This window comes from Vanessa tameamea, chromosome 5 (genome assembly GCF_037043105.1).
Source record: "Vanessa tameamea isolate UH-Manoa-2023 chromosome 5, ilVanTame1 primary haplotype, whole genome shotgun sequence".
Lineage (NCBI taxonomy): Eukaryota > Metazoa > Arthropoda > Insecta > Lepidoptera > Nymphalidae > Vanessa > Vanessa tameamea.
The window spans coordinates 9,262,474-9,276,662 of record NC_087313.1 but is presented as its reverse complement, the minus strand read 5'-3'; the positions used below and the strand labels follow the sequence as shown (position 1 = coordinate 9,276,662).

At 31.8% G+C, this 14,189-nt stretch overlaps 3 protein-coding genes across 3 annotated transcripts in view; 2 read left to right on the top strand and 1 right to left on the bottom strand.

Annotated features, from left to right (window-relative positions):
• The window catches only part of Ctr1a (Copper transporter 1A), a 315,878-nt gene that overhangs the window by 28,091 nt on the left and 273,598 nt on the right, over positions 1-14,189 (bottom strand). The window lies entirely within an intron of this gene.
• On the top strand, positions 731-1,739 carry LOC113392288 (leucine-rich repeat-containing protein 57-like). The gene has a single exon (XM_026628637.2). The coding sequence runs from the start codon at positions 869-871 to the stop codon at positions 1,583-1,585; it is 717 nt and encodes a 238-aa protein (XP_026484422.1). The 5' UTR covers positions 731-868; the 3' UTR covers positions 1,586-1,739.
• The window catches only part of LOC113392286 (1-acyl-sn-glycerol-3-phosphate acyltransferase alpha-like), a 30,604-nt gene continuing 25,752 nt past the window's right edge, over positions 9,338-14,189 (top strand). The window contains exon 1 of the mRNA XM_026628635.2: positions 9,338-9,562. The gene's annotated coding sequence lies outside the window, so the exon portion shown is untranslated. The remainder of the gene's footprint in view (positions 9,563-14,189) is intronic.

Here is a 14,189-nt window from a genome sequence, read left to right as displayed (position 1 = left end):
TATGTTTCAAATATATCCTATATTTCTTTGGAAGATTGTATTATTACGGAATGGAATGAATTATGACATATTTTATCGAATAATTTACCGTTGCCGTCTTTGTAATTCTGTTATTTTAAGTGTTTATAATTATTGTTATGCAGCAATAATTCAAGTTCAAAAGTTTATGTATTTGTCATGTAATTAGTATACAGAATATACAGCAACAAATCTATAAAATAAAACTCAAACGAAATTAGGTTGAATATGAATATTTCCTATTATCTTGTATTTTTGAGTTGCAATAACTCATTCTTATAATGTATTTATAATTAATTTGCTTAAAAGCACGATGCTCAATTAAATCCATTTCATGCACGTTTAGTAAGTTACATTAGAAGCTATAACAATACTAATAAAAAGTGGGCTGACTGTAATTTTGTCAAATCACAAACCGTTTCGGTAGAATTGGCTTGATAGCTTGCGCGCGGGCTATTTCCTGTTGTTTTGAGGTTTTCAAATGATATCCATTTCTTATTTCACAACTTGTTTTGTAAAATTCGGTTGTCTCTTTATGATTATTTGGAAAACTTATTCAATCGATTTTTCGGGTTTGATTTAAGACGTCTATTGATAATTAAATCCTAAACGTCTCGGTATCCATGCCATACATGAATTATTTTTTTTGACATTCAGACAATTATATTACATTAAAACTTGACACATGACATTGACATAGAAATTTGATTTGCTGTTTGTATTTTTATACTTAGTAAATTAACTTTCTGTTGATTTTTTATTTAAACAAAAATTCAAAAACTTACAATTGTTTGTACTCAAGTAAAGTTAAGTTGCCTTTTTTAGACTAATTGTACAGTACTTTATTAAAATGGGTAATTCAGGTTTAAAACAACATTATGAAACGGCGTCAAAAACAGGAGTTTTACAAATATCAAATCATAAGTTAAAGGAAATACCAGAAGAAGTTTTCACCTTAGCGGAACAACTCAGAAATTTGGACCTATCGAAGAACAAAATACCATATATTCCTGAAGATATGAGCATGTTTAAGTTTTTAAAACAACTAAATGTGAGCACAAATATGATACATATTTTGCCAGAATCATTAGCCAATCTGAAAAAGTTGGAACTGCTCAATGTTTCATTTAATTCACTTACATGCTTACCAAGTACCTTTTCTGGTTTAACTAATTTAAAGCAAATCTATTTAAATAATAACAAATTCAAAGTTTTCCCAAAGGAATTGCTAGGACTACCTAACATTGAGGTTGTAGATCTTTCAAATAACAAAATGACGGAGATCCCAACAGGTATGTCAAAATTCTATGCAGTTGAATTCAATGTGAGTCAAAATGAGATTTCTGTTTTAAGTGAGGATTTATATCAAGCACCACGATTGAAAATATTGAGATTAGAAGAAAATTGCTTAAGTCTAGATATGATTACACCAAGCTTGCTAAGAGATTCTAAGATACACACAATTAATATTGATGGTAATCTCTTTGAACCAAAACAATTAGCATCGCTGGAAGGCTATAATGAATATACAGAAAGATATACGGCTATGAAAAAGAAAATGTTTTGATGATATATTTAATCAAAAACATTGATAAGATTTGATATGGTGATGTTTTGATGTTTTATGTATTGTTATAGTGTATGTAAAAAGCTTATAGAATATTAATAATACAAGCTTTAATAAAAATCACAACAAACGCACACTACTTACAATAATAATAGTAAAAGTAAATTAAATGCAATATTAAACTAATTACTGGTTTCTTGATTATATACTATCAATGATTACACTTTTGCAATCTAATCATTGTATTTTCTTCAAGTGCTGTCAGGTATATTCTTCCTAATTTTTAACACACATATTAAATGAGGAAAGTACCTGCAATACAGTTTTCAAAGATTTCTTTAGTTATGGTTTTTTAAATCTACATTTTAATTAATTTAAATAATTCTTACTTTTTAATTAATAAATAGATTTTACAGAAATTGCCAGTATTCAAACAACATGCAATTGAATAATAATAACTTGAATATAACTTAATTAATTTCAAATATAATCTATATTATTATCTATTTATAGCTAATTCTCTAGCATAATAAGTGGTTCATATCAGCTGGCAAAATTTGACCTAAACAAATATATATGCTTGTATACATTAGACTACCTGGCAACACTGTTTCCTTATTTAACAAAATAAACCTTTATATTTCAAATTTGTCACTTATTTTTTTATTCTTAAATTTTAAAAATTAAAGCTTAGATCTCTTTTCTGCGCGAAATTGTGAAATGATATATTAATATTTTTCCATTTATTACTATTTAAATATTTATAAAGAGAGTAGATTTATTTATTTAATAAATAATATATAATGTTTATAATTGTTTTACTTATGCAGTAATCTGAAGGTACTATTTCTTTTCTTTTTAACAAAGATGGATTCCAAATTTAAATCAATCTGTATTTTGTTTGTTAAATCCATCTTCATTTTTGGTGATATTTTAAAAAATAATTTTCAAATTGATTTTTAAACTATTTTCGATTATTTACACTTCCTTGATAATAGAAATAAAGACATCTTTCCCCAATAAATATTTTTATAAATAAGTATGAGAGAAGTTTAGTTTCTGTCGATTTTGCGATTATTTTGTTGAAATTTCGGAAAGGCTTTAGTGCATTTATATTTAATTTAATAATAATCGTTCTAGTTACTAAATGACTAAAAATAAACTAAGTAACATGATTAATTTTTGATGGACAGTAAACTAGTCACGCGACACGATGTCAACCCAAGTCCAATTTAAGAAAAAGAACATGCAACGAAACCGCTGTGTGTAGGAGCCATTTAAAGCTACTTTTGACCTCTCAAATTCTGCTTAACATAAACACATGAAGATGCTTTATTTATTTAAAACCCGTGATTATCTTGAACCTCAAATTTCAATAAAAAAATAGATACGTTTATACAGACACATTTAACGTCTTCAAATTGGTATTTTTGTGATTTAATGTCACATATCTATCTAATATCTAACCCTACTTGCAGGTGATCTAGATAGTTAAAATTTCGGTCCAGTTATGTAATTGTGTGTATACAAAGATTTTAATAGAAAACTGAATACTAATGATTTGAAATATTTTCCAAGACATCAATTATTTATAAACTTCCCTTTCGAAATTAAAATAGCAACAATTTTTTTTTTTCACAGAATAATATATTCTCTGATGAAAGGTCGGTTGTTATTTGATTACATCCACGGCCAATAGTGACATAAACTGCAACTGCAACGGCAGCGCGCTGAATATATTTGGGATACGTCTGAAAAAACAAACATAAATACACAATTATTTTAAAAATTGGTACTCGTAACGGTATTTGTTTCGTATTAAATTGTCATATTCACTGGAATGCAAAAAAGTTTGTACGGGGCTGTAATTAGAAAATAGGTTTAGACTATAAAATATTCATAAAAATGTATGAGAGTAGTAGTAAGCGATAAGTTCGTTATTGTTATAATATATATTTTTAACTAAAATGTATAACTTACGTATAAAAAAATTGCAAGAAAATAAATGTAGATAAAAGCACATAAAATCGTCAGTCGTGTGTCGCATGCGTTCGCGTGCGTACGGTTTGAGAACGATGAGTTATAAGGCAAAAGATAATTTTGAACAAGTAATTACAACGGTAAAATATAGCTCGTGCAACATTGTTATTAATGAAGTGCTTGCATTCGTCTGCAATAAAATAGACGTCATGGACGAGGGCAGTATTTGTCGAATCTGTGAAACAGCGTTTTCAGAAAACGAAATAAAAATTTACTTTTTGATTCGATCACAGCAAGAAGAAGACGAGAAAGCGGAAAGGAAAAGTGTTAAGAGACATAGAGGATATTATTTGTTGTCTTAAAGAAAGTGATCCAGAGCTAGTTCCCATTTTTGTAGCTCGGGAATTGCACAAACTACCTCCAGTATTGTTCGATCACCTGGATGCTACTTGGATCCTCAAGGATCTTGTTAAGTTAAGACAGGATATAGATAGGATTTCAGAAAATTACGCAACCAAAGAAGAAATACTAGAATTAAAATCAAAACCTATTTGTATGAATATTCCGGACGATTATAACTGTAATGCCAAAAATCTGTTTAACAGTGCAGGCGGGGTATGTCTGCTTAATAGCTTTGAACTTAACGGTAGACTCACAGATAATACACTTGGACCTACAGGAATATTTCCTATTTTAAATAAAAGTGATATCGTTTGCACAAATGAGGGTAGTGACACAAATTGTACACCGCGGCCAAACAAAGAATCAGCTGACAGTGTGCAAAGCGTTACACTTGCTATGAATCGGCTGCGGTCACCGCCCGTCCCGCGCCCCGCACACAGCTCACCCATTGATAAATCGTTGCCGACGGCGACACATATTGTAAACAACGATACTTTAGAACTTGCCGGCGATTCTAATACACAAGTAATTACTACAAAATCTAAGAAATCATTTGTAACTGTAGCCAAAACGGGTGAGTGCAAGCTTGTTCAGAGGAAAAGATATAAAAATCGATTTATGGGAAACAAAGGAAAAGCGGTTGTCCAGGCAGATAACTTTAAAGCGGATGTTAGTATTACTATGTACATTTACAATGTTTCAAAGCAGACAACAGAAGGAGATATTTTAAAATATATTAAAAATAAAACAAATCTCGACGTTAATTTAATTAAGTGGAATATGAGGCACGATAAAGCGTATAGTGCTTTTAAAATTTTTGTGCCCCAGTATAAATTTGAAACGTTTTTGTGTGATGATTTCTGGCCGGAAGGAGTCTCATTCCGTCGTTTTATTAGTTTTCATCGAAGGGGTGAAGAGTCCGAAGGCAAGCGAGAAATAAATAAATCATAATGAATAATATTACACCCATAAAATTTATAAGTTTTAATTGTAAGAACGTAGTGAGATCCACGGATTGTGTCAGACAGCTTTGCCTTAAGGCGGATATCGTTGCGCTGCAGGAGACCTGGTTGCTGCCACATGATTTGTCCTACCTAGTACCATCGACGACGGGTTTGCATATACCGGCACCTCTGCTGTGGATACGACTGTTCGAGTCCTGAGGGGCAAGCCATACGGTGGAGTGGCTCTGCTATGGAGAAAGTCAGTGTTCCCGTGCGTAACAGTGATAAAAAGTGCTAGTGTTCGGGTGGCGGCCGTAAATATAGTACATGGAGGCCGAGTGAGTATGGTTATATCGGTATATATGCCCACCGCGAAACCGGAAAACCTAATCGAATACACGGAGTGCCTTAGTGAAATAAATGCGTTAATAGAAAGCAACGACGTGGAGTATGTATGTGTGGTTGGGGACTTTAATGCGCATCCGGGTGAGTTATTTGGAAATGAATTATCAAACTTCTGTGTCGAACAAAGGTGGTCGTGCGTGGACATAGAAATGCTTCCTCCGGACAGTTATACATTTGTGAGTGACGCACACGGCTGTCGGCGCTGGCTCGATCATTGTGTGACGACCGACGCGGCCAGGCGCTCGATTCGGAGTGTAGCGATTTTGTACGATGTTTACTGGTCTGATCATTTACCTTTAATTATCGAGTGTGATTTTCACCTAATAACACCTAAGTTGATATGTCCTAATTTATTGGTTAACAAAGTCATATGGGGGGAAAGAAACCTAGAACAGATCAGTGAATATTCGAAACGTGAACTAAGTAAAATTGTTTTACCCGAGCATTTTTATGAATGGCGGTGATAGTTTTTATAGTGTAATGAACCATAAGTATGTCTTAAAACAAATGTGTACTAATATTGTTCAAATACTTCGAGAGGCGGCTGTGAACTCCTATGTAGGGCCTACTTTTCGAAAACATAGACCTCCGCCGGGGTGGAATAAGCACGTCAGTGACACTCACAGGGCGGCGCGGTTATGTTATCAAAATTGTTTACAAATGGGTAAACAGATGGGGGGATCGGTTTATAACGACATGAGGGAAAGTAGACGAATTTTTAATCGAAATTAAAGTTATGTCAGGATAATCAAAATCAAATAATAGTGCATCACCACGCTGGTAAAAATTTTAGTAAGTTTTGGAAAACAACAAATAAATTAAACCCTTAATCAAATAACTGTCCTGTGAGCTTTGCTGGCTCGCACGAACCCTGAGATATAGCAAACATTTTTAAACGACATTTCAAGGCTGAGCTACCGAGCGGCACTGGTGTTCGGATGCTGAACTCTGAGCAACCAAAGTCAATGGTCATTAGATTTTCCGCTGACGATATAAGCAGAGTATTAATTCGAATGGTGCGAGGTAAGTCACCTGGTCACGATGGGCTGAGTGTTGAGCATCTGAAGTATGCTGGAGCTGACTTGACGAGAGTTCTTGCTATGTTTTTTAATTTATGTCTGAGCCAGAGTTACCTGCCGGAGGATCTTATGCACACTGTAGTGGTACCAATATTGAAAAATAAAACAGGGGATGTATCCGATGTTGCGAATTATAGACCCTATCTCACTAGCTACGGTCATAGCTAAGGTATTGGACAGGCTGCTTGATGGACATTTGGACAGGCATATTAAACTTCACGATTCTCAATTTGGTTTTAGACCCGGTCTTTCTACAGAGAGCGCCATCCTTTGCCTCAAGCAGATTGTACAGTACTATACAGCTAGAAAAACTCCTGTATATGCCTGTTTTTTTGGATCTATCTAGGGTTTTTGATACTATAACCTATGATGTACTATGGAATAAACTAAGGTAGGAGACGGATGTACCCTTCGAAGTTACATCTGTCTTGCAATATTGGTTACACAACCAATATTGCAAGACAGAATAGAACAAGAATAGAACAAGAGAAATGGGCAGGCGAGCACTCGGAAATGTATGGGTTGGAGTGCGGTGTGAGCCAAGGGGATCGACCTCGCCTCGTCTATTTAACCTGTACATTCATGGGCTGCTTGGTGAGCTGGGTAATAGCAGTATCGGTTGTCATGTGGGAGGCTTCTGCGTAAATAACATCAGTTACGCTGATGATATGGTATTGCTAAGTCCCTCTATCGGCGCGTTACGAAAATTATTAAGTATATGTGAGAGGTATGCTGGTGCCCAGGGACTGAGATACAACGCGAAAAAAAAGTGTTTGTTGTTTAAATCCGGTAAGAAAGTTTATACTAATGTTCCACCTTTATATCTTGGTGGAACTGCTTTAAGAAGAGTAGAACGATTTAAGTATCTGGGGCACTGGGTTTCAGACAACCTCAGCGATGACGAGGACTTGGAGCGAGAGCGCAGGGCACTGGCCGTGCGCTGTAACATGCTGGCCCGAAGGTTTGCACGGTGTACTGAACGTGTGAAGGTAACCTTGTTCAAGGCATATTGCCAATCCTTTTACACCTGCAGCCTTTGGGTTAAGTATACGCAGCGCGCGTACAGCGCTCTGAGAGTTCAGTACAACAATGCATTTAGAGTGCTGTTCGGATTGCCGCGCTACTGTAGCGCCTCCGAAATATTTGCTGAGAGGCGTGTTGATAGCTTTTATGCTATTATTCGCAAGAGGAGTGCATCTGCGCTTCAGAGGCTACGAGCTAGCTCGAACGGCATTCTGTGTGCACTGGCTGACCGCTGGGACTCGGAAATACTGCGCCACCGGATACGGCTACATGCTGTCTAAGAATGGCGATTATTGTTTTTGTGTTTGTTTCTGTTTTGTTTGCTTTTATTATTATTATTTTTTTTATTTTTTTTTACTAACATTAATTATAAGGTTGTAATACTAAAATTAAAACATGGACTATGTCTGAGACAAAATAAATAAATAAATAAAAGAAAATTAATAAAAATATCCGTGAGTTAACTGTTTTCCTGCTTTTACGCATGAAATACTATAATTTGAATAATACGTACGCATTTTGAATGGTAATTAATAATAATTTATTTACAAAAAGTAATCCCTATTCTCTTGTCGGCGAAGTCGACAAGAACGCATTTCAATATTAAATTTTAATAAGTATCAGGTATACTTATCAAAAATAACATTTTATAATTTTCAATTGTTCTCTAAAAATAAAATTTACAGTTTACAATTTGTGACTTATCTAAGTAACAGCTTCCTATCACAAGAAATTAAAATAATATATAAATAAAATACTACTTCCATCAATCTATATATATATTTATACATCTTTGGTACATGTTGTCATCAGGGAACTAGCTTAATTAGCCATCCAATTAAACGCCTAGTCACTTCACTAAACGGCGCTGTTCAACCAGCGGCCTGAATCACACTCAGCCAATTCATCTTCCGTTCATAGGATACGGATAGGGTAACTTGCTATAGACACTCCTTTATTTAAATTGTTTAAAAAAGCCCGTCTCTAATTCTATTTAGTCTTTTCAGTTTGAGTCCTAACCTAAATTCCTTCGTTCAATATAAATATTTTTATTTACATGAGAGTCCCTATTCTGTGAATGGAAGATGTATTGGCGGGTGTCAATCACGCCACTGGCTCAACGGCGCCCTTTAGGAAAGTGTCAAAAAGGCTGCTAATTTAACCAGTTGTCTGCGACGTGTTCATGTAATTGAACTCCTCCTAATCGGTTCGTTGTTTGTTATGAGTCTAGAAACTTGTATCATACAAATTATGAGCAAATTACTAAGTTTTTTATTTTTATAAAATGGTAAGTGGTGACCACCGCGTATAACCTTCGGCGCTGTAAGAAATATTAACCATTCCTTACAATTGCCAATGTGCCACCAACCTTGGGAACTAACGTTATATTACCCCTTGTGCCTGTCGTTACCTACACCTTTCAAACATAAGGAACAATAATATTAAGTAATTTTGTTTGAAGGTGATGAGTGTGTGATAACCTATCCAGAAGGTTCGCACAGTGTAACCACCTGACCGCTAAGTGCATATTATTGCTTGTATACCATTAGTTTTCTTAATAGGTTAAGGTTTATAATAACTAACCAGGTATGTTACGCCAGTTAAAATGACTACAGGTTTCACAATAAACGGGATATAGCGCGAAAAGAATTAATCAAAACGCTGGTAGTCCCCGTATTTACTAATTAAAGATTGTTTAAATCACATTATTTAACAAAACATTATTTTTTCGTCTAAAGTTTCGAAATGGATAGATAGATATTGTATACGAGTAAGAAACAGATTTGTCCATTTCAAATTACATTGTAGATTATAGTTTTAGTTAGGTATTCATTATTTTGTTCCAAAACAAAACTATACTCAAGTAACGTATCGTTAGGAAAAAGTACACTGAATAAGGGATTGTGTTCTGTGCATATTCATCGTATCGCGTATGTTATCGAGTTGTCAAATGATGACGTGCGACGCGCTGGCCGGTGCAACAATCGTTGTTCAGTTGTTGTCGTGCTCTTGTGTGCGTTGGGTGATATTTTAATAGTCAATAAACAGTGTTGTTTGAAAGGGAAAGACGCACGCATCTTTGACCTATATTCAAGTTGAAGTTTTTGTTTAACAACAAATGGTTTACATCTATCGTTAAAATTGTAAGTGTAATAATTTTATTATTATTTATTGAGTATTTTTTTATGTATTTGTAAATGTTTGTGATTTTGGGAAAATATTTCAATTCCTATTTTATGTCATGTCAGTCCTTTGTTTAAATATATATATTTAAAATAATTATTAAACATTCGAAAATAAATATAACTATATCACAAATAATGGATATTCAAATTCTATTTTCAATAAGAGATTGTTTTCCTTGTTTTGTATTTTGGAATTTTTAATTAGACTTTTAAACACAATGAGTACTTTGTGTTCTAAAAGTAAATAAAAACCTTACCTATCACCTATTTTATATTTTTTTTGTTACATTTAATAATTAATAAAAGCATATTCGTACTGATTTCACGAAATACAAAGTTATCGATTTAATTCAACATTTTAAAATAAAATAAGTAGTAAATTTTAATAAAAGTTACCCACCTACTTAAATTCTATAATAAATAAAATTAAATTTTACAATTATTTTTTATGAGTATTGAATTTAAAAAAAACGACAAAATCGAAATATAATTAATTATCTATGTAATGTATATTAAATTTGATTAGAAAACAACAAACAAAACCAGAATTACACATTTCATAAAAATATGTAATAACTATGTATATTTAATAAAATGATTCGTCCGCAAAACTAAATAGATTACTTAGTGATCACAATAAATAAAAATATGAATTGAGTCATACTAGTATGACATAGTATTGTATCTAGATACAATCCGTTATTGTATTATTTTTGAGAACATTAACTAAGTAGCAGTTTATAACAGTTTACAAATCAGAAAAGAAAGTCAGTCGTTTACAATAATAATATTATTTATATTGTACAATTTAGACTTGTCGAATATAGGTACATTTATTTATACATAAGAATAATCTGAATTCAGGATTTACTCATGTATACTTAAAAATCTAGGTAAAAATCAAGATAATTCATTCATTCATTATTGAGGATAACTTTTACATATATACTAGTTACTAACTTCACAAAATAAGTATGAAATATCCCATTTTCATATTAAGCCCGTGATTCGTGTATGGCAAGACGTGTGACGAGGTAAACGTTCATAACGCGCCTAATCGTCAGACGTCATCTGTCAACCGGTGCGCTCGCCGCTTGTTTCCTATTTGTCTCGCGATTTAACTTGTCGGTCTCAAAAGTAGTTAACACAAATTACTCAAGTGAGCACTACAAGCTCTACATTCTAAATTTTAAAGTACGTCTCACGTACATATCGCAATAGAAATATATTTCCTATTCCAACTGAAGGAGGAGGAATTTTAAGCAAATCTTAGATTTTCATCCCCTATGCTATTAGCTTATTACGTATGCAAAATTTAGTTCAGTACAAACAGTTTTTAATTAATATAATATTCGACTTAACTACTTATATCTACCTACTTTTTTTTTTCTTCCAAAGTTTCGATAATAACTTTCCGACATATATTACGCCGTTTCTTCGCAAATCCATAATGAATGTAATATATCTTTCAAGATCTTGTGTAAATTCAATGACTTTTTGTAGTTCAAATAGGCTTCATAATTTAGTTCTAGGCACCGGCAGGCGAGTTCCACATAATCTTTGGCTTCATGCGGAGGAAAGTGTAAGAGCTTTTATCAGCGAGATAAAAAAGCCTTAAAGACAAGCGAACACACATTAATATTTTTTGTGCGTTTTTTGGAAAACGAATGGTCTATGTTTTACATCAAATATGAAAAGATTAGGCTGTTTTTACAAACATAGCCTTCGATCAATAATAATACTATTGTTATTGTTCGAAGGCTAAAATAACATTAATAATATACTTGGTCGAAGGTTTTTAGCTTGAATATATTATGTATGTAAGTATATCCTTTAGACTTCAGCCCGCACTGGATTAAATCGCAAACATCATAAGTACATACTAGTGGGTCACCCGCGCAACTTCACGTTTTTTCAAAAGATTTTTGTAGTTATGTCGAAACCTATGACAAATTTTGTTTTATTTTTAATTTCATTGTAAACTGCAAGTCACTCATCTCCATTTGGCGCCAAAATTATGAAACCTTATTTAAATTAAATTTATAATGTCAAATAGTATACATTAGTTCAATTAGAATTGGAGTTTGTCGATATTAATTCACTTTAATTTGTTTACGTTTTTTTTTCTTATACAGCCATAGCACCACTATCTAACCAGCCAGTAACTTTTTCTCGCTTTATTCTTTGTTAAAACGTAATAATTCAAATTGTAATTTTCAAAAATCGGCTTACGCTATTAATATATAAGATGACACATCAAATAGTTATTAAGTGATAATTAATAAGTTTTGTCATATACAATGTCCGTATTCAAAGAAAAAATCAAAGATTATGATAATATCTTGTTTTTAAGACATTATTTTAATCCTTGGTTTTTAATGCTTACCAATATTTATTTTCTTGCTAAGAAATTATTATATTATTTAAAGTCTAAGTTGCGTCGCAAGCACTTAGGTTAGAGGTTATTCGAAAAAAAAAAATTACTTATATTTTAACAGACACGTAAATATTAATGCAAATATATGTTTACTGTACATACATAAAATTTAATATGAACATGTTTATTAAATTAAGAAATATCGATACATAAAAATAAAACGATATTATACGTTTTAATGTCTGAAATGGCCGGTCAATATCAATGTTTACAGTTTAAAGTTGAGTCCATAGATTAGAAATGTATTATTATGACTATTAAGTTCTTGATCTTGTTACTATTTACACGATATTCTGATTATTACTAAAGATGCCCCCGGCATAGACCCTACTCTAACATAGTCTTCTAGCCTACTGTCAAATATATAGGTATAAGTATATATAAAAGCGAAATATTACTCACTCATTAATCACGAAATCTTAGAATCTATAATAATTATTTACTAATGAAATTTGGCAAGTAGGTTTCTTATAGGGTGTTGACATCCGCTAAGAATAGATTTTACGAAACTCCACCCCTGAGGGGGTAAATCGAGGCTTGAAAGTTTGTCTTATAAATTTTGCACTGGTAAAGCAGTTGCAGCTAGTATTATATATGTACCAAAGACAATGAGATTTAGACACAGACAATTTACGACTATTTACTAATATGTAATATTCCTAAAAAGGCTAGTTACTACATGTTCGTTAAATAGATAAGCACGTATGAAAACTGAGTGCGCCAATTTTCCGACCTTTGGTGACGTCATTCGAGCCACTCAGTGATCTAGAGAATAAACGGGATCGTTGTAAAAATCATATTAATAGCTGGTTTTATTATTAATGTGTATTATATATTTTTCTCACAGTCGCAGACACATTACATAAGTTTTTTTTTTGTTGTTTTTTCCTTTTTAATTGTTAACCTGTCAAATATTGGTTATGTATAAAATTACAATCATGGTTTGTAGAATGTCAATATATTTTTGTCAATAGAATTTAAAGTGAGTAAGTAAAAATTTATATTAATATTTATAAATTAGGAAGACAAAGTTTTTTTATATTAATACAGATTTTACGGCCATATAGCTAAGAGATCAGCATTACCCAAATATTTGTTTTATTTGCGCTATGATTAGATACTTATAATAAATTTATAAAAAAAAAAATTACTAACTGACAAACAATACAAAGCCTAAGCCCGTTAATAAACAAGTAAGAAAATAAAATTATAAAACTAACAAAGTGTCCTATTTTTATTGACTAATAATTATATCAATTAAAATACTATAAAAAATACAAAACACCTTTATTTTTGCACGAGTGTCGAGCTCAAAACAATAATTTGTTAAATTTCTTATCATGTCTTACTTCTTGTTTTATTAATTATGGGTTCAAGTCTTCTAGCAATGCTGTGTATTTTATTTACAAATATAAAAAAAAAACTAAGGTAACAAAAACGGAAAGAGAGTTTAGATGACCATCTATTATTTAATTGTTTATGGTATAGTTTACGAATAATTCTTCAAACAAAGCCACGTGTTCTCACATACTTACATAATAACTAATTAGTTGTAATTCAAAGCAGCTTTAATAATTATCAATCCTAAATAAATGCTTCAAATTAATATCTAATAACTGCAAGCAAATATTTTTTTTAATTATTCATTTCAGTATATCTTATAAAATCTAGACACACACAGTATTCTACATTATTCGTGTCTAATTATATTTATTTTTTATATAAAGTATTTTTGGTATTTTTAACCTGATATGGCCGTACACTTTATGCATTTTCGCCTTGTATGTTAAAAATATTGGTTTATTATGGAAGATTATATATGGAAATTATGTATTTAATAACGACGATACAACACGACTTTGTTAAAATAAAATATTTATTGGAATAAATGAAATCACACTTATATTTGCATCCCACCAAATGTATATTCGTAAATCTGTTGTTCAAAATAAGTTCGAATAAGTAAAAAAATAAATATCTACGTAGGTATCAAGATATATATATTATGTGTTCATTTCTATGTAACTATTATTAGTTAGAATGGTCGTTTTATTCAGATATATTTCATTCGGAACTCGATGAATTGGCAATTCATCAAATGAAATGAATCAATTGAAATTAATGAAAAATATCTAAATCTAAGTATTT